This window comes from Ischnura elegans, chromosome X (assembly GCF_921293095.1).
Source record: "Ischnura elegans chromosome X, ioIscEleg1.1, whole genome shotgun sequence".
NCBI lineage: Eukaryota > Metazoa > Arthropoda > Insecta > Odonata > Coenagrionidae > Ischnura > Ischnura elegans.
Window position 1 is genome coordinate 93,489,008 of NC_060259.1, and position 21,121 is coordinate 93,510,128.

At 41.4% G+C, this 21,121-nt stretch overlaps 1 protein-coding gene across 2 annotated transcripts in view; it reads left to right on the forward strand.

The window, feature by feature from the left end:
- The first annotated feature begins 781 nt into the window (after positions 1 to 781).
- LOC124170795 (rho GTPase-activating protein 20-like) overlaps positions 782 to 21,121 on the forward strand; it is a 109,037-nt gene continuing 88,697 nt past the window's right edge. For both annotated transcript variants that reach the window (XM_046549758.1, XM_046549759.1), the window contains exon 1: positions 782 to 1,088. In XM_046549758.1, the coding sequence (XP_046405714.1) occupies positions 912 to 1,088 (177 nt within the window). In that variant the 5' untranslated portion in view covers positions 782 to 911. The remainder of the gene's footprint in view (positions 1,089 to 21,121) is intronic.

A 21,121-nucleotide genomic window follows, 5' to 3' on the forward strand; every position in this document is an offset into this window, starting at 1 on the left:
ATCCACTAACGGCGGGAAATTTAAACACAGGAGTAAGGAAACAGTTTATCAGAACTTACATTTGGAGTATGCTTCTTTACGGAAGTGACATTAACAGCCTAAGAGAAATCATGTGTAAATGCCTTCGAAATGTGATGCTGCGGAAGAATGACGAGGATGAAATGGAACGACCGAGTTAACGGAAAAGGGAGACCTCGAATGAAATATATGGAACAGGTGAAGAAGAATGTTAATGAGACTAAATACGTACGTGTGAATAGATTATTTGATAGGATAATTGAGTGGAGAGCTGCGTCAAACCAATCTTAGGATTGATGACCAGTGATGATGAGTCTATGTACCCTCCTGCTGCTAAGAGCTTTCGTAGTTTTCCCTGTCCATCTAATATTGCTATCCTATTTTCGTAATTTTTCTGCGGTACATACATTTATTTTAAGAGTAAAATTTCATGGTGTTCTCACTGAAAATTACCTACCCTCAGCCTACATTTAACCCCCCGAAAATATGTTCTATGAGCGGTGCTGGTCTCATCTTAATGCTCTCTATTCCTCGGGACACCTACGAGCGCTCGTCCTGCACCATGCATGCCCATCATTTGAATTCTCTCGGAGTCGTCTCTCAACCGACTGGGTCGTTCTGCCACGGTATGCGGGCCCAGCCGCCCCTCCCCTTCCCCTCCTCGCCTCCCCTTCCCCTCCTCGCCTCCCCTTCCCCTCCTCGCCACCCCTTTCCCTCCCCTCCTCTTCCCCCTCCACAGTCCATGGGCGCGAGAGCACGCTGCCGTCAGTCGAGCGTTGACCGTCCGGGCGTGGAGGCCCCGATTGCGCGTGTGACTGTGTGCTAAGTGTCCAGGATGAGTGCGTCGTTGCGCCGGGTGCGGGAGTTGCGCGCGCGGTCCGGCCCCCTCTGACATGCTGGGCCAGTGGGTGACGCGGCTGCACGGGCTCGCTCCCCGGCCGCGCCGACGCCGCCACTTCCGGGAGGTGCAGTCGGAGCCGGAGTCGGGCGACGAGGCCCCCACGCCCCCCCGCCCCCCGCCGCCCCTCGCCGCATCCAAGTCCCTCGGACGGCTGGACGGGCTGCGCGAGGTGAGTGCCAAGGACGCGCTGTTGCCGCCCCTGTTGACCTCGTGGCGGCAGCCATCATGGCGGCAAACGATCTGGAGGCAGCCAGGGACTCCTCCGTCGCTGCTGGGCGTTTTTGAAAAGAGGGTGCGCTCGCCATGGCTGACGCGATCGTCCGTGATTCCTCAGCTCCCACCTGTATCGCTGCGGTACGATGTTGGGGAGTGCGAACTCGGTCATCGTTCGGCCCGTAGTCATCCGAATAGGAGGCCAGCTCTGGGAAACGAGCATTTTTGTGGCCGTATCGATACCTTCGCGTGGATCTGTTGATTAAAAAAATGCTCATCGTGTCATCAAGTTGATGCTACCACTCAGTAGATCAGGCAGTCGTGTCGTGGCCGATAAAAGTCAACGCCTCATACAGCTAGATAGATGGTGAAGCTTAGAAAGTTTCCTCTCCTATACAGTCATTCCACTCGTAGGTGGTATTTCAATGCAATTCATTAGAAGAGATAGATTAGATTCATTAGATATCTATGGCTATCATTGTGAACAGCCATCTTGATTGTGGTATTTTGGTCACTTACTGTGTGGCTGAGATATGAAATTCAGGCTATTAGTCCTTACATCATTTACAAATGATTCCCTGTTCATTTATTGACAACGTTCCTTCGTGGCGTTCCCGCAGTGCACAGCAGCCGTTGCAAGCTTCATTGCGGGGGGTTTGAGGACCCCTAAGGATGGGGCGCACCTCGCCTTCCCAGTTTTATGAACATGAGGGAAATATTTTATGAGGAAAACTTCGTTTCTCGCGTCCTCAAATCATTTAATTGAAAGGTATTTGATGCTGTGGAAGGCGAATTCTTATTATATGAATAATTTAAAATTCCATTCTTTATTCACGACCCGAATATTGGCTCACAGCTGTTTTCGCGATGGGCATGAACTCAAACACGTTTGTATTGCCCTAAACAGGCCGACTCTTGTTAGTTCTTTGAGTTTTCTGTCAACAGTGTTCGGGGTCAGTCTCCCTCCAGGCCATTGCGATGCCTGTTTTCTCTCGGTAGCTGCCCGGGTTGACCGTCGACAATCTGCTTTCAGAAACTCTCTTCGCTAATATTTAATCAGCAAGATGTCGGCGAAGATGAGGACAACTCGCCTGGTTAGAATCTTTGCCCCGGTATTTTATGGTCTCGAGTCCAGTTACTTTAGAGGCGAATATCATGCATGTATTATTTTTTTGTGTGTTACTTTAATATTTAATGTGGAGGACAAATCGCTGGAAAACGCCCTCGAAGAAGACCTAAAGATAAATACTTGGGACAGGTGAAGGACTCTATGAAGAGGATTAGAGAACAGAAGGGATTAGATTGGGAAAGGGCAGCATTGTACCACTCTAAGGATGGTAATACTTTGAATGAGTGGGATTTATTTCAATATTTGAAAATGAGAGGGCGTGGAGATGTGCTAATATATTACCCATGCCTTTGTCGTCCATGGCGAGAATCAAATGTTCTGGAGGAGGTCACCTTTGGGTTTGTATCTAGTGCAGGCGCCATGCGTGGCGAACGTCTGTCTCTGACGTCATGGAATGGGTGTGAGGGGAGGGGACGGCCGGCTGTTGAAGTCTCTGCCTCATCTCGGAATTATTTCCGTCCCTCAGGCCTTCGCTCAAATTCCACGCTCTGCTTCCGCGATGAGTCTTCGGCCTTCCATGGAATCGCCCTTGACGAGCACAAGTGTTTGTGCGGCCACCGATCGCTTCAGTTCGTTGTGTCACTTCGATCCTCTGGGATCCGTTCTCGATCGAGCTCGAAAGTTTTCCCTGGGGTGATTGTGTAAGGCCGATCGACGAGCACCCGAGCCAACGTCCCGGCGTTGTCAGATTGGCAGCACATGTCGCTTTTGTTTTCCTCATGCGTGTGTGCACGGTTCGCAATTTAAAAACTAAATATGAGCCGCAATGTTAACGAAATTGAAGCTGGTTTCACCAACAACCTCTATTTATGCACACATTGCGTGCTCTCTAGATTAGTTGTCTTACTCTAAATTACAATAAATACCTAATGCTTCTACCAAAGGTTCGACGGTTATGATGTGTAGAATGATCGCTACACCGTATGAAATCTCTCGAGAAGAGGGACTCAAACTATGAACTTATGAACGGAGGGAAATTTTTTTTTAGTCTGAAATATAATCAAGAGTATTTGTTATGATTCTTCTGCAGTAAATGTTACGTTTCATCCTATTTCTTCACCAATAGTTGTCAGATATGACAGCGCATGATCTATGGGCAATGTCAAGGCCGTAGCCAGTTGGGCAGGATGGGTCAAGAGGTTCAACTTCCCCCCTCCAAGAATTGTGGAGGGGGTAGTGAAGTCCCTCCAAATGAACCCCCCAAACCGCATACGTTTCAAAATGCCTGTACTAAAGCAATCATCAGGTGCTAGACTGTTTCATGAATAAAATAAATATTGAACACTTTCAGTGGTCAACCTAGTCGCCTTCAGAAATAAAATAGGGAAATTCCTTTCATGAACCTATTCCTAGTGTCAGTGAGTAGCTAAATTAAATTACTTGAATGTGGGGTAGTGAAAATGTGGCACCTTAGTACTTAAGGAAAGTACATACGATGAGAAAATGACACTAATTTCGCGAAAAAAAACACCTCATAATCTACATCTATCAATAATTAGCCTTCAATTGACTGTGGAAACGGTGACACCTACCACTCGGTAGCAGTCATGACGACGAATATGTTTTCTTTCCTGTCATAGCTTTGAGGTTACGTATCGGTAATATTGGAGAAGTCTCTAAGTTTCTAGGATACATTTCACATTTTTGCAATGCGTTATCCAAAAAAGAATGAGTCAAGAGAATGGAAATGCAATTTTTTCGCTGCAGTATTGTGCGGTTTTCCAAACAATACATCTATCGAGCAACTTAATCCTACCTTGTCACCATATAAGTAACGGTGGTTGATTGAAATAGTTTGCGAATAGTGACCATATGATTTGCCCGATCGCAAATTTGATCTTAACCCACCCATAAAAATGGCAATTGCTGCAATTTGCAGTCGTTTTAGCTGGGAACTTTTTCATCTATGCACAATGTATAATGGAAATATGCGTGATAGTTTAACTTTGACCAGCGGCCGAATGAGTCCGGGTTGTAAGGGAACCGAGAAGCTTTGTACCAAATGAACACCAGGGACAATGTAACTATAGGCTTTGGGGGCGGGGAGAGGTTTCAGGAAAACAAGAACTCGGTCTATTCACCGCGTTTGCTCATGTTCTCCGACGACAGTTGGACCGCATGGTAGCACGCGTCTTCTGCTCTCAAATGTCACAAAATTAGCAATATCGAATTTTAATGGGTATTCATTATCCGAGTCGAATAACGGTAATCGTTAACTAGCACGCTTCACGTATAATTCTTGTGAATGAATGTCGAAGTACCGCGTCAAAAAAAAAAAAAAAAAAAAGAATTGTCAAAATCAGAACTAACCATTAGCATAACTGTCGGTTACTAGAGAATGGCGAAAAATGTTGGGACGGCCAGTTTTGCGGTTAGGATTGCGAGGATACCTCCCTCGCCGATTGATGGTGACCCCCTATGCCCTCTCACCTGTGGACTTAAGTAAAAAGACTGATTAACATCTCCTTCCAAATGACTTTGCGCAGAATTGTAATTTTTGGCGGCGCTCCTTGTCCTCCTTTTTACCTAGCGTTTTCATTGATTAAGGGGCTTAGTCCAAGAAACAAAGTGATTGTCATTTTCATGAGAATGTCTCATTAGGTTCTTTAAATTATGCTTCGTATAATGAGGTTCAGAACTATCTTTTCTGGAAATTGCATTAAAACCTGGTCTCCCTTGCAGACACTAATTGCGACTCTTGTCCAAACATACGAAAAATGTTGATTAATCCCTTGTTACAAATGTATGTAGAATGTTTTTCAAAGAATGTGAGGAATTTCACGGAAAGCGTCGTCGATTCGTAAAGGGCGTTCGCTCATGTCCCGCTTAGATCTGCAGAAATAATTTCTTTCGAGCGAATGGAGTGCTGCCGTACAATCTGTTCCTTATAATTCGGTGTTCCTTTTCGAGGGTTTTTTTATGAAGCACGAGGTCATGTTCCGTACGAAAAAAATCTGTACGACCTTTCTGACTGATTCTGTACAATCTGTTCTGTAGAGCGTAAGGAATATCTATAAAATGGTGACTATTCTCATTTGATACAGATTTTGAGTTTACATATGTACGCCTGCGACATTCTTTCTTTGGAAATAGTGAAGTCAAACTTAAGAGTTTCGAGCAAAAGGTTGCAAAAATTTTTTTATGTTGCAAGGGAATCAGTGGAACCTCTGCACGTTTTCTCAAGAAAAGGATGTTGCGTTCGGGATATGATGTTGTCGCCGTCTTGAGAGAGCGTACGCTATATTTCATATGCTAATAATAGCTTAATGTGATAACTAATCGACGCGTTATTGTCGTATCACTTGGCATGTATATAAATGCGATACTTGCGGTTGAAATTCGCAATGAAATGCGTCTGCCAAGAAGCAGCGGAATGGCCTCACTTCGTCATATCTAAGAGGCTTTCCCTATGGAATACTGCCATTTATTGGTGATTTAAGAAGATCAGATAATAGCTGCTACTTTGCATGGTATTAGTCAAGTTTTAATTCATGTACCATTGCTACTAAGTAGATAAATTTTCCGCATTTAGTTCTTAAGCGAGGCGGAGTCTTCTCGCAGTAATTCACAAATTTTCTAATATATTTCCTCACCAACAATGAATTCTGTCTGGAGACATTGAAATTATGGCAATTTTACGTTAAAATAAAACCATTTAGTACTTTTAAGGTATTGTTATCTTTCCCCAAAATATGTGAGACCAAAGGTGACGACCCAGAACTTCCATGTTTCAAATGGGAGGACACGCCATGCCAATGGCATGTGATAGTCATAAGGAGTGTAGTCCATCATGTTCTTCTCGTTTGGTGCGCTTGTTTGCTGGCTAGAGCAATACGTTCTCAATCATTAGTTCCTACGATTCGCGCTTGCTGTTTCCCTATGCATTAACTTTGTCATTTTTCTTAAATGATGCTTAATATTTTCGATTTTAGAATTTGTTTTTGCCGAGCAGCTAGAATTTTATGGCAAAGAATTAATGTAAAAATTCCGAAGGAATTCTGTAGATCTCTACAGAAACTGTGAAGGAAATCTATAGATCTGTACATAAAATCCTAAAGAATTTTGTGGACAAGGGTTTAAGGAATTTCGTATAGAATTTTGTAGCAGGGAGCTGGATTATTTTTTTTCATTGTGGCATAAAACTGATATAGTACTCGTTGTGCCACTAGAACCATAAGAAATATAACGGAAGCTCGTGGAAGACCTCTCTTGGAATGATGAGAAAATGATTGCTCCTATGGAAGTCAAATCACGCTAGTTACTTGAAAAAGCGCTACGTTCTGGTTAAAAGTGGGGAAACAGTCGACATGCTATTGCCGTTTTGCGTTCAATTCATTAAAATCCAAGAGTTGTGGTTGAAATTCATGGCGAAATGCTTCTATCAAAAATAAAACAGCGGATTGCTCATCTGTGTAGAATGAAACTAGCCACCATTTCATTCATACTCCTTACGTTACACCGAACGGATTGTACAGAATCAGTCTGCAAGGTCGTACAAAATATTTTCTGCGGAAAGAAGAACTCCGCAAATAACTTAGATTGGAAAAGTGGTAGTTAAAAACGTAAGGGTTGTCCTCATTCCATACGCCATTGGTAACCTCGATGGACGTCTTCTGCGATGGTAAAAGTTTGTTTTGGTAACAAAGACGGAAAGTATGTTTGGAATCGTGTACTGGCGAAGCTACCTCCTTCGTAACATATATTTTGAACCCTCAAATTCATGCTTCATTGCCTGATTGCCATTGTACGCCGCATCCGTGGTCGCCCCTCGCAATAGCAATCGTTTCTCTCCCATCCTCCCGTGAATGGATTACTCACCTTCAAGCGGACAATGGCTTTTTTTCTTGGAGGCTCCTTCGATTCATCTGCATGTACGTGATAACCTGCATCCAGGATGTGTGGCAGATAGTGGGTATTTCTCCCCAATATGCGCTCGGCTACATTCACGTGTCCTCATAATTCCAGTTTCAGTTACATGGTAGTGATTAGCTCTCGCCTAGCATTGAACATTCATTCTCCAACCTATGACGGCACAAGGCCCTAATGGACTTGCATCGCAATCTTAGGGAATGCATGTCAATCTATGTATATTATGGCCACTAACAACTACTGGGCTTATGCAAGTAATGGTTCATTGCGCTCAAAATATATAGATTCATCTTAGCAATTGAAAATATGTGGTGAAGATTGGCACCGCAGAAGATGCAAATTCTTGGTTAGAGGCTTTGCCTTTTTCTGGTTTAACGCGGACGGAGTGGAGCCGGAGCATTGTAAACAAATGAATAGGAATATCATCTGGTTAACATGACATAAATTTGAATTTGCTCCGTCCTAACAGTAAGGAATAATTAAAACACCCAAGTAATCCGAACAGAACAAACTCTTGGACCATGGATTGGTACGCCGTAGATTTCTAGCAAATCCTCGAAATAAATAAAAAATTGACTAAACTGTGTAACGAAAGAGTGCTTTTGGAATGGCGGTGAATGGTTTCACAATCGGACCCCTGGAGTGGGCTCTCGTCCCCCAGCTCTCGCCCCTCCCGGCGGACACTGCGGCCGTGGCGCCGCCGCCGTTGACGGAGACCTGTTCCACACTCGCACCACACCTCCCATCCTCTCTCTTCCCTCCCCTCTCCGTCCTATGGCCATTCGCCGCAGCGTGGCTTTTCTCCGTTTCTGAGCAGAACGCAGCCACGCGCCTCCGTGTGGCCTCGCACCACCGCCATGCTGTTGCACCGCCGGCCTCCTCCTCTTCGGACTATCTGCCTCTATCACGATATAAAGTGCAATACTTGTGATCACCCCTTCTTTCAGCCGTCATCGTGTATTGCATTGTCCTTGAATGCGTCATGCAATGCTAGAAAAAAGTTATAAAGCATCATAAATCATTAACCTGGTGTAAAATTCTGTTGTTATAAGTAAATTTCTATATAAAGTATGAAAATGTTTTTTCATTGAGCGTGCATGACGAGTTCAAATGCCTCTTGAACAGAAATACCTGACGTCTTTCTAGATTTAGCATCGGTCTACTTATTTGGGTTGAATTCAATTATACGAATTATTTTTGAAGAGGATTGTGTGTGCAGCGAATTATTTCAGACACTATTATTACCATCATTATGTGACTTACATCTTAATGATGCTTCGTCCACTCTAGGAAATAAATACTTGAGCATTTGCCCATAGTTATAATCCCGAAAACGCAGCGTGGTTTGTTTCCTTATTATTTTCTAGTTATCACTAAACAGCATCAAATAATAGTCCTTTATCTTCAGATGAAAACATTTTTCAATTTATTAATTAATCAGTATAATGCTGGAAAATGGAATGTAGGAACGCATGTTTTTGAGATATTTCACTCCGGTCTCAGTCGTAAAAAATATCGTAATATTTGTTAAATAACATTGTTACTATGGTGGAAAATGAAAGAATAAACTTTGTTAGGTTGACTGATATATTTGAAAAAGCACGACCCGGGCATGGGCGTACCCAGCTAGGGGCAGCTGCCCCCCTAGAAGCAAAAATCGCAAAAGTCTTTAAGCAAAATCAGTACTGAATTGAAACGAAAGTAATCAACAAATTCTCTTTAAACCCACGAAAAATGATATGTATTAATATAAGATATGTAAATAAAATAAAACTATTTTTCAAGGGAATAATCTCATAAACTAATAAAGCATTGCATGTTTTCCTTCTATGCTTCTAGGTGTTTGTTTCAGTGTATTTCTCCTCTGCCGGGTAATTGTTGAAGTGGCCGCGAGGGTCCGACCTCTGGAGAGGCAATTGGAACATTCATGGCTCGAGCGGTAGCAATGGAATGTGGCGATGCATTTTGTGACCGGGGAAAGGTTTTGCACCTGGAGCATTTTTCCTCTCATCGAGTGGAGCTGTATTATTGAGAATTTGGAGTCAATTGCACTCCTCACCGGCGGAATGCGTGTCAGCAAACCATCGCATAAAACCCCTTACGGACGTTTTCACTGGGGTACCAATAGTTTTCAATGTAGCCTCATGGATCTATGCTTACATTTGGAGAGATTGTACATTTCGGTGTTGATTTGAGGAATAATATACTCCCAACTAACTTATTTCCATTTTCGAACACTATTCAAGGTAGTATCTGTTCAAAAAAGGAGAGATATCACGTAAAAGCAGCCAATATTATCCCTTTATCCTCGGATAAGATACGGAAAATCTGGTGGGTATGCATTGGCCGAGGAGTGAGGCAAGGCTGTCATCTATTGCCGCTGCTTTTTAACGTATACGCCGAGGAGATGGTAGGAGAAGCGTGGGATGAGTTGGAAGCTGGAGTACGTCTACATCTACATAATACCCTGCGAGCCACCTCTAGGGTGTTTGGCAGTAAAAGTGGAAGGAATGATGTTCAAATTAGTTAGGTTGGCGGATAATCAGGCGTTGATTAGCCAGTCACCAAGGGTATTGCAGACTCTAGTGCACGAATATTACGAAAGAGAGTCCTCTAGTCTGCCTCTAAATGTGTTGTCACCCACCGCGCATTTAAATGGGTTTACAGAAGTCGCCACTCGCGTCGCTGTCGGACAAATTGATCCGATTTTTACGGGGAAATAAGGTATAATTTGGGGTATTAACCGAAATTTTTACGCATGATGATGTGGTTATTCAAATTCATAACTTTTCAATGCCAGTAATTAATCGTAATTACAAACATTATACTGCAAATTATTGTAAAAAGTGGATCGCATTGCACTCATCACCTCACCGTGGGCATTTTTGAAAAACGATTAAAATGCGACCGAAGGGGATACAGGAATCGGCCTTCTATGGAATGGATTTGGGCCTCGCTTATGCAGCCCCTCTGCTCTTGTGGATGCGTCAGACAAGCGTTGCGAGGTAGGATTAATCACAAGAAGGCCAATGTCATGGGTCTTTGCAAAGCATCGCGGGCTAGGATAGTGAGGCTCAAGATGAAAGTAGGTGGGGAAAAATTGAGCAGGTAGAGCATTCAACTATTTAGGCAGCACATTAGAGGGAAAAGGATTACAGTAGTAATGGACATAAGGAAGAGAATTGCATTAGCGAAGGAGGCGTTCATGAACAGGAAGGAGCTTATGATAGGATCATAATGTAAGAGTTATAAGAAAAGGTTAGTGAAGATTCTGATCGGGAGTGTAAGTCCTTACGGTGCGGAAGCGTGGACACTTAGGAAGGAGGGCAAGCGAAGACTGGAGGTGTACGAGATGTGGGTGCGGAGAGGAATGGAGAAGGTGAAGTTGAGGGAAAGAAGGAGGAACGGCTAAGTGCTGGATATGGTGAGTGAGGAGATACGGAGGAGGCAGAAGGTATGGATGGAGGGAGTACGTAGCGGGGAGGGGATGTTGAAGACAGTGTTAGAGGGTTGGATTGGGTAAACGAGGGAGAGGAATGGAGAGAATAGGAATTTTAGATGGAATGAAAGTGAGTAGGCCTTACAGTGAATCGAAGGGGAAGTGCCTGTAGGAAAGGTAGCCTCCCAAAATGTTTCTTAAGTACTCCATGGAAACGTACCTTAATCGGCAGAAAACTTTAATTAATAGATTAATTAATTGTGTTCTAAGACCATAATGTCTAAAATTTCCTAATGTAATGCATAAAAATTTGAAATTTCATTGAAAAAAATCGGCCCCGGTATACCCTATGTAAATTGAAAAAGAAAATGTTGTTCTAACAAGTCATTGTAATACTTATTTTTGTAGTAATGTGGTGGAATTCATATTTATTCGTATTATATTATAATAAGTGAAAAATTATTAAAATCAGTACAGCCGCTCTTGAATTATAAGTTGTGTAACTAAACTGTTCGTAGATCATGAGGTGGTGCGAGGTTCGCCGGGTCAGCTAGTTCTCGATAAATAACCAGATAAACTCGTAGTTGAATAAATTTGGATAAACCTTGAGCATGAGATATGAATGCAATTCATTTGATTATAATAGTATTCAAACTTGAAGTACTTAATCACGAAAAAATGCGGGAAATTACGTGATTAAAAGCATAAACACTGTGCAAAACACTCTTAGGACCTGGTGGAAATAAATAGGTATATGAATTCTTTCACCCTAAATAATTCGTCGAAAATGAAGAATTATGCACTTATGACCGAAATGGATGTCAGCCGTCTTTGCACTTGTTAATCAGACTCACTCGTGATTTTGCTGTGATGGTGGGGTGGAATGGGTGCTTGTCAAGTAAAACTATTCATCTTTTTCTGTTAACTAGTATTAAGTAGTGTCACCCGCTGTCTCTACAACTTTATGCAGACGTGTAGCTATAGCTGAAACTAATGTGTCACATTTATGATGCTGTCATGGAAATGAATTCCTCAAGTCGTTGATATGCGCCTCTAGCTCCTCCCATGTTATGGCACCCCCCGGTTGTCATTCCTTTGTCATAATCCACCATAAATTCTCGATGTGGTTTTGGTCGGGTGAATGAGGCGGCCATTTGTGTTCTTCTGACGTTACTAGTGGTGAAATAAGGAGTAGAGGCTATAAGATTTGCAGATATAAATATATCGGTATGATTAGAGACAAATTATTCAAAAGTTGATTAAATGGATATCATCTATCCGGTCACAGTGTCATATGGATGTATTTATTCATATCTATGAAGATATGATGTCATATTTGTTGAGAAAATAAGTGAGTCCAAGTATGAATCTAAAGAGCGAAGAGCCCGACACGACATATTATTGAAAACGATAGTAAGACGTTAACAAATTACCTTGGTTATCTTTGAATTTGCTTTTGGTGGGAGAGTAGAGTCTTCGGTCGATGATGGCAAAGGGATTTGGCGTTGATGAAATCAATCGGCGAATCACCGGGAATTTGCTAAGAACTCAGTTTTAGACAAGTTGCAAGTTGGGTGCATTTTAGATTCGTGGTAGAACAAAGAAAACTCTTGTTTAGACTTTGCTGATAAGGTGGCCACGAGGAATGAAGAGGTCAGAGTTAATAACTATGTATAACTGTGTATAACTATGAACAAAAGTGATAAATTCTCTCCGATTGTACTTATATGCTGATTTATATTTTTTAGGCGATGTAGACTGCAATCATATATTATCTTCTGGTTGGATATGTGTTTTTTAGCCACTACGATCTCTTCTCGGAAATGCCAGTCCTAATTGTTGGCACAAGTATCTCCCTATTTCCTTAGTCGCTCGAAAAAATCTAATAAAATGTTCTTCTTTCACTTCAAAATCATTCGACCCCTTCCAGGCAGAGCAATGGCTTTTAGTTAATTTGCGCACGATGTGTAACCATAGTAATGGACGAGTAATTTTTTTCATCTCACATCAAAATCTCCATCGAAACAATTGAGTGTGACGATCCGTGCGTTAAAAATGCCCTGGTAGGGGGTCGCCAAGGGGACAGCACAGAGGAGACTCAATTCCACCCCTTAGAAGGCAGATTTCTGTTGCCAATTCGGTCGCATTTTAATCGGCTTTCAAAAATGTCCGCGGCGCGGTGATGAGTGCAATGCGATCCACCTTTACCCAGTATTTTGAAGTATAATGTTTGAAATGGCGAGGAAGTGCATTGAAAAGTAATGAATTTGATTGATCTCATCATCATGTAATGAATTTCGATGAATACCCCAAATTATACCATTTTCCCCGTAAAAATCGGATCAATTTGTCACTAAGCGACGCGAGTGGCGACTTCTGTAAACCCATTTAAGTGCGCGGTGTATGAAAACACATTTGGAGGCGCTCTTGAGGATCCTGTTTTGTAATATTCGTGGGGGTCGCAATCGGATTACGCTAGCCAAAAGTTGGTGTTATTTTCGCTGCCATAAAGCGACCCCAAATTCCGCTCGTGGGCCGCTATTTTGACGTAGAGAATCGGGGGGGGGCTAATATTGCTCCTAAATAGCATCTTCGCCAAAATAGCGCATCCGCGGTCTTTTATAGAATATCCCTGTTAGACGTGTAAACTAAAGTTGCATAATACTTTCAGCAAACCCGCGGAATTGGCAAACAGAAAAATTACTCGCAAATCATAGCACATTTATCACTTATGAAAGTAAACATAATAGTTACATGTAAAAGTAATGAAAACATTGTTTTGTAAGTAATTTTCTCTAACAATTACCTGCTAATGTTGCACGCGGTGTTGCATATTGTGTGCCATCTTTGGTTGTTGATAGGAATTCAGCTTCGCATGAACGTAGGCTGATATCCATGAATGACGTTGACTTATTTTGTTCGAATTGCACGCTTGACGTAATGTTGTGCGGGACTGAAGGTGGCCGTGTGCTCACTGACGTCCATGTCAGGAATTCGGTACTCTCCAATATCCGACCGGGTGAGAGTTTTCATTGTCCCCGGTGACATTTCTGAGTCCGACATGTTCCTCGTCATGCGAAGGAATGGTGGGGAACGTGTGATGAACATAACTGATGACGAGGGTCCAGCTCGGACCTCGAGACTTCACAGAGTGCGCTGAAACCTAAAAAAGCTGAGCAAAAATCAAATATTCCATATTTTTGGTGCTAGAAAAGAAATAACTTGTCACGTAGGTACATGTTTTTAAGTACGGAAGTGCAAAAATATTTAGAACATCTTATTAACAATTATCTTCGTAAAATTTTATAAACGACGAATTCCAAAAAGTAGAAGCCAGAGCTGATGAGTGGTAATATATTCGATATTAATTTAAGGACAAAATGCATAGCAATAGGCAGGGTTAACAGGAAACCAATGACAAATAATACAGGCGAAAATGTTGTAGCCTCGTCAACGCATGTAAAAGTCCTTCTTGGAAGGCATGATGGCTGGTATATATGGCATTTGCACTGAGTGTCATGGAAATTTTTTGTGACTCATTCTTCTTTTTTTTTTTTTTTTAATAATAATATATAATTTATTCCATTTACAATCAAATATTACATTTTAGAACATACTTAAATATTTTGGAATATATAGGTACCCCTTTTAGTAGTTTTGGGGCTACCATCATAAACTTTTTACATAGGTCTGGTGCTAGCACACATGAGAAGTAAAATTTCTTTGTATTCAGTTATTTGTTCTATTGCCGATTGCATTCATTATTACAAAACGTATTTCAAATATTTGGACAAGGATAACTATTTTTCTTATTTTTCTTATATAAACGCATAATTACATACATAGAATATACAATATACCTTTTATTGTAAACTTTTTAACCCACCTTTCTTAGTAGAAACTCTACTTCCTCACACATCATAAGCCATTTTTTAACTGCGGATTTAAATCCCCATCTTTTTTCCGAGTTTGCTACATTACTCGGCAACATGCTAAACAATTTAGGCCCTAAGTAATTGTATGACTGTCGATAAATTTCGGTCGTCGGCCTAGGTATATGGAAGTTTCTCCAAGCTCTAATGTCATAGTTTTGTGGTCGGGCCTTTTCACCACTACGGTTATAGAATATTCTAAGGACTTTATAAATGAATAAATGCCTTAGTGGGAGGACATCTAATTTTTTGAATAGAGGAAATGAGTGGCTTTTCCTATACGATCGTGTTATAACCCTGATAACCCTTTTTTGCGCCACTATCAATGGTTTAATGTTGATAAAATATGCTCCACCCCAGCAGGCTATTCCGTATTGCAATCTTGAATTAACGAGAGCATAATATACCATTTTTAACACTGATTCAGGGCATATGTATCTGAGGAAGTAGAATTTTCTTACAATAGTAATCATTTCTGATTTTAATTTATTTATGTGAGACTTCCATTTACAATTTTGGTCAAAATATATACCTAAATATTTTATGTGACTAACCTGTTCGATCAAAATACATTTATCACAGGAAGTAACATTATCTTTTATACAATTTGCACATTGATAGTATAGTTTACTTTTGTTTGAGGTAGATTTACTCATGCTAAACATAATATATTTCGTTTTTTCACTTAACAACATATAATTAGCCGAAAACCACATATTGAGTGTTAATAGATCACTTTGTATGTGTTCATATAGATCATCAACACTATTAACAGAGTAACTTAGTGCAGTGTCATCTGCGAATGACGTTAATTGACCTTTAAACCTGCCAGCACATAAATTGTTTACATATATTAAAAACAGTATGGGTCCCAACACAGAACCCTGTGGGACACCACAGGTGAGTCGAATCTTTTCACTGTAGCAATTTTTGAGACGCACACATTGATCTCGATCACAAAGATAACTTTGAAACCAATCATATGCGGTTCCACGTATACCCGCTTTTACCTGTAGTAAGAATGTATGAGAGGGATCTGTTGGGTCTGTGAGGAGGGGGTGGGCATGTAGTTGGAAGACTCGTATGCTTGTGATTATAATACATTTGAGGGAAAGATTGCGGACACCCCCCGAACCAAAGGCCTCCAAGTGCGAAGGGTTGCGCCTTAGTCCTGGGTGAACGCACCTATTCCAATGAACTCGGGACATTTTACTCAATCTATTAAAAATCGTGAAAGCCGTCTTTTCATTCGTAATGAAAAGTGTTAAAAATATCATTTATGGGCCCCCTTTCTCGACTCTTGTCCATTGTGCGACGAGTATGCGAACACGATATGCCATTTAATATTTCTGTTTTAAGATTCTTGGATTTCAACGGTAGGTTTTCGGTTCAAAAGGCTCAAAATCAGTATACCATGGCTAGCAGAGTAGAATTCTAGAGTTTTTCCGGACCTTTATTGAGTATCAGTAAAGACGTTTAGAAGAATCCCGTGCGTCTCCTCACCTTGGGTGCCATTGTCACTTGAGGGCAATAGGGTGGGTCAGCTGTTGCAGACCCAATGGTGGGGGTGTGGCAGGTGCTGAGTCTCCCGAACGAGTCTTCACTGCGGAGCGGACACGGAATCGCTTCCCGTCGATCGTTTTGGCATGAGAGCAATCTAGATGTATCAAAGCAAGGGCAACTGTCGCCTTCCGCGCATGCGACCAAGATTGAAACGGAAGCATCCGAGATCACGTCATACCTAAATCGGGGGATCCGGGTTCGAATCCCAGTCAAGGCGGATGATATTTTTTTCTCTGTGGATATTTCGCACTAATTGGTCTCTAATTGGCTGATTTTGATGATAGTGTATTTCATGTTGTTTATTTCGACGAGAAACTTTATTTCCGTCACATTTAATGTTCATTATGAATTAGAAGTGTTAGGAGTGGAAAATAATGGTATCCTTCGTTAACCCTGTTTCTTTTCCGTAGTAATAACCAAATTAGAGACGTCAGTGTTGACTTCGCCTGTTGCTAAGGCACCTTGATTGCTCTTGTTAACAGTAACTGCGAGGGTGGTACGTGGCCGTTGTGCGATGCCTTCTCTAGACATGCTGATGGTCCGCAATTTTAAATAAAGTGAGTGAACTGCATCTTTCACTAGTATTCATTTTGTGATCTCTCTGGTTAGCTGTCTCAATTTTTCCTTGCAACCCTGATTTTCAATTGTGAAACCTTACTGAAACAGAACTCTTCCCCAACTCTTTAAGTAGTGGGCAATGGGGAACTTGCATGGGTAGATGGTTGCTATAAAAACTATTTTGAACTAGTAGAACGTATATATTAGGTATCTAAAATACCGAAAGCTTCTCCATTCATCATCAAAAGAAATAAAAATTGACTTAAATGATTGAGCAGAAATTCTCCGAGCCAACCACTGCGCGGAGACACCCCTTGGCATTAGTTACGACAAATTATTGCTATTATATTGTCGTGGGAAAATCGCGACGAAAAGAAACTCGCATTGTTGGAGGGTAACGACGATTTAATTATGCATGAATACCTCAATTTTCCCGGTTTATTGTGATGTTCCATGCTTCGGTGCATTTTCTAAACATGTACCACTCCATTTATTCCATTTTCATCTAGTTTTATACTTAGGTCAAAACACTTATTACTTGACACACTTGTTGATAATCTTCGAGAGTTCTTCGGAAAATACCTATGGTAAAGATTTACTCGTGGAAATAGCTGGTGTTAGCCTCAAGAATAATATACTCACACCTCTTTAGATGAATCGACTATAACATGTTTCAGTTACAACAGGGTCACAATCCGTAGGACCTAGGGAGTTCAACGCAGTAGTCATGGAATGTACGACTTTTTGGTGAGCTGCCTCACCGCTCACAGCACACTTCGATGACTGCTCGCATAGTGCGACTCGGCGAAGTGTTTCTGTGTTGAGGGGAGGGGGAAGAGGGGAGTGGAAGAAAGGGAAGGGAAGGTAATGTGGGGGGGGGGGATTTTTGAGCGAACATTTGTGATGCAAAATTTCCTACATATACATCTACGCAATACCCTGAAGGCCACCTCTAGGGTGTTTGGCAGGGGGTGATGAATCACCAGCATGCGGCATGCAATTGGACTCCCACATGCACACCACACCGTCCAAAAAAGTCACGCATACTAACAAATTATACTACCATATGCTGTTAGAAATAATAATAAAATTAAGGAGCATGCATTAAGTTTTACATAGGTTAGTAGGCTACACTACAAGTCATGCAATCTATTTATGAGTTCTATCGCTGCCGTTATAATCTCTTATTGATCGTGTAAAAAAAGACATTCTGAACCTGTCTTTTCTACAATCTTTCTCTCTTATTTTATTTATATGATCTGATCTTCCGTAGTATGTTGGCGTCCGTAATATATGGTTAACTTCGCTAGGAAAGACGCTGCTCTTGAATTTATCTAAAAGGTTTAGTCTATTTTTCAATCTACGGTCCGACAGAGATTCCCATCCGAGTTTACCTAAGAGGTCAGTTACACTAACAAGACTATCGTAACGACCTTTCACATACCTGGCAGCTCTTCTTTGCACGCGTTCTAACTCTGTTATTAAGCCTTTTTCATGAGGGTCCCAAACACTGGCAGCGTATTCTAAATGTGGTCTAACGAGGGAAAAGTAGCTAATTACTCTCACTTTGTCGTCTAAATCCTACGTCACTATTGAATGTTTATTTCAAATTAATATCACATTAGCATTCAGAAATAAAATCTGGGAAACTCTCCTTTGACAGAGTCGTGGGCGGAGGGAGTTGCGATTCACCAAATAAGACTCTCTCGCCTCGCCGACAGCTCAATCAGCCGAGTCGCACGTTGTAACTGACTCACTCGCACAGTGCCCATCACTGCAACACAGTTCTCGACAGTTTCAAGTCTTTTTCATGCGTTTCATCACTGCTTCAATAGATTTTTCAAGTGACTTACAACACAAATGTTCTTTCACGGAAACGGTCGCGATAGCAAATTTACTTCGCTTGTTTAGGTTGGTACGATTCTGAAATGTGCATTTCTCAGAAATGGAGACGAGTGCCTCAATAATAACCTTTCCAAAAATAATTAATTCATTTGCAAACAAATATTGCGCAAGCATAATTTTCATTTCTTTCCCACAAGACTGAAATTCCCGGCTCAGAAGAAAATCCAGCAATTCGGGCCCAAACTCGCGCGCTAATAAGTCATTTTAATAATATCAAGTAAATCCGCAATATTTTTAACAACATTTTCCAGTTAGACGGCTTTTCACATAATTTGCGTTTATATCAATACTTTTGTTGATATCATCTTCACAGATGAATCGCAGTTTTCTTTGAAAAATCTCCCAGATTTCTGCGAAGGGCTCGGAGCCACAGGCTTCTCCTTCTTGCGTTTTTAGGCAAACTAATAAATAGTTTATCAGGCACCTTGGTTGAGGTATTTCTACAACCAGGGGTGAAACCATACTTATGCCACTAACTCATCTCGCTGGCTAATTACAATGCTTGGGATTATGGTCGATGAATGGAGCGGGCACTGCGAAAGAAAGATGAAATTTCGGGATTTAAACAATCTCTCCAGCATATTTCTCATTATTGAAGTGAAATGTCAACTCTATACCATTAAATGATTACCTTCTCAATAAAAAACCATAGATGGGCTCACTATTGGGTTTAGTACTCACGCTTTAAATACCATTTAAATAAACGTAAATGTATATTGGTGAGCTGTTAGCCCAGTAGTTGACTGCTGCGGGTGATGATTCGGCACAGATGACGTCATCTAGACTTCCTTGGGCGCGTTCCGAAATCAACTGGCAGTACGGTGCAGTAACCGATGACGTCTGTCGATTGATGACGTTCCCTACTGTGGACTTGACGGGTGCCTTCACAGTTCGGCGTTGCGTTGACGCCGCGGCTAGCGAGCCAATCAGAGCCCATCTTTGAGAATTGATGACGTCATGTCGCCAGCTCGCTGCGTCTTCGCAGAAAATCTGATCGTGACGGATTTTCTCTGCGTGAAGGCGGCAGTACGCCTTCGATCTCGAATTGGTGTTTGTTTATGGGAAGCTTAGGTATACAAATACGCAAGATCAGCTCTATTGGGAGTAACAAATGCTATTGATTGATGCTTACGATAGTCTTGTTAGTGTAACTGACCTCTTAGATAAACTCGGATGGGAATCTCTGTCTGACCGTAGATTGAAAAATAGACTAAACCTTTTAGATAAATTCAAGAGCAGTGTCTTTTCTGACGAAGTTAACCATATCTTGCGGACGCCAACGTACTACGGAAGATCAGATCATATAAATAAAATAAGAGAGATAGATTGCAGAACAGACAGATTCCGAATGTCATTTTTTCCACGATCAATAAGAGATTATAACGGCAGCAATAGAACGCGTAAATAGATTGCATGACTTGTAGTGTAGCCTACTAACCTATGTAAAACTTACTGCATGTTTCTGAATTTCTATTCTATATTCTATTTCTAACAGCATATAGTAGTATAGTTTGTTATTATACGGGACGTTTCTTGGACGGTGTGGTGTGCATGTGGGAGTCCAAATGCATGCTGCATGCTGGTGATTGATCACCCCCTGCCAAACACCCTAGAGGTGGCTCGCAGGGTAATTTGTAGATGTAGATGATTTCATTATTAACTATCATATTGAAGTGTTAAGCATAGATATTTCGTATCTTTCCTAAACATAAGACAAATGTTAACCCTAAATTAGATTACAATCACTGAGGAATATACATTAGTATAACACATACCCGTCAATGGTACAGGCACGCCGACTTACAAAAAATATTGGGGGAGCCCAAACCGGGGATCTTTTCCCGGGAAATTTTATAAGTAGTGAATTGTAAGTCTTTTATGCATTTTATAAGAGTCATATGATCAAAGTTAGAACCCTGATAACTCTAATCTCGATATCTGGACACTCCGGGGAAAATCAACAAGCCTGACACTTTTTTCCTCACACCCATAACGAATTATTGGGGGGGCTCGGGCCCCCTCAAGCCCCATGGAGTCGGCGCCACTGCAATGGTATCACGAGCTAAATACAGCGTGAGAGCTCCTTGTTAGTGACTACGGTCGTTTAAATTCCAATTTATATCTAATAACTGTGCGCTCATGATCTGCTCAGTTGAAACTATTTAGATAACATGACTAGGGCACTCTGTTTGAACAACAGTTATCGTAATAAATTTTCCTGATAACATTACACGTTACTCATGTTCACCGAGTATATGTAATTTTCTATTTTTCGTATATTCTGAGTTGGGAAATAAAATTAAAAGGTCATAATAATGCATTGGTAAGGGCTATTACAACATATATGATTATCAACTTTATGGTCGCCATATTAACTTCCAATGATATTTATAGCTAAGAAGAATATTTTAAGAAATGAAATTGAGTAAAAATGCACAAAAAACCTATGTGTTGTGCGTTTGGCTCGAAATCATAAGATGATATGCTCCCGGGGCGATTTTTAGGAGCCGACGCTTCTTGCCTTTCATTTGTTTTCGTAACGCAAAGCGCGCAAAGCTGTGAAGGCACCCTATTGCGGCTGCTGCGATTCGAGA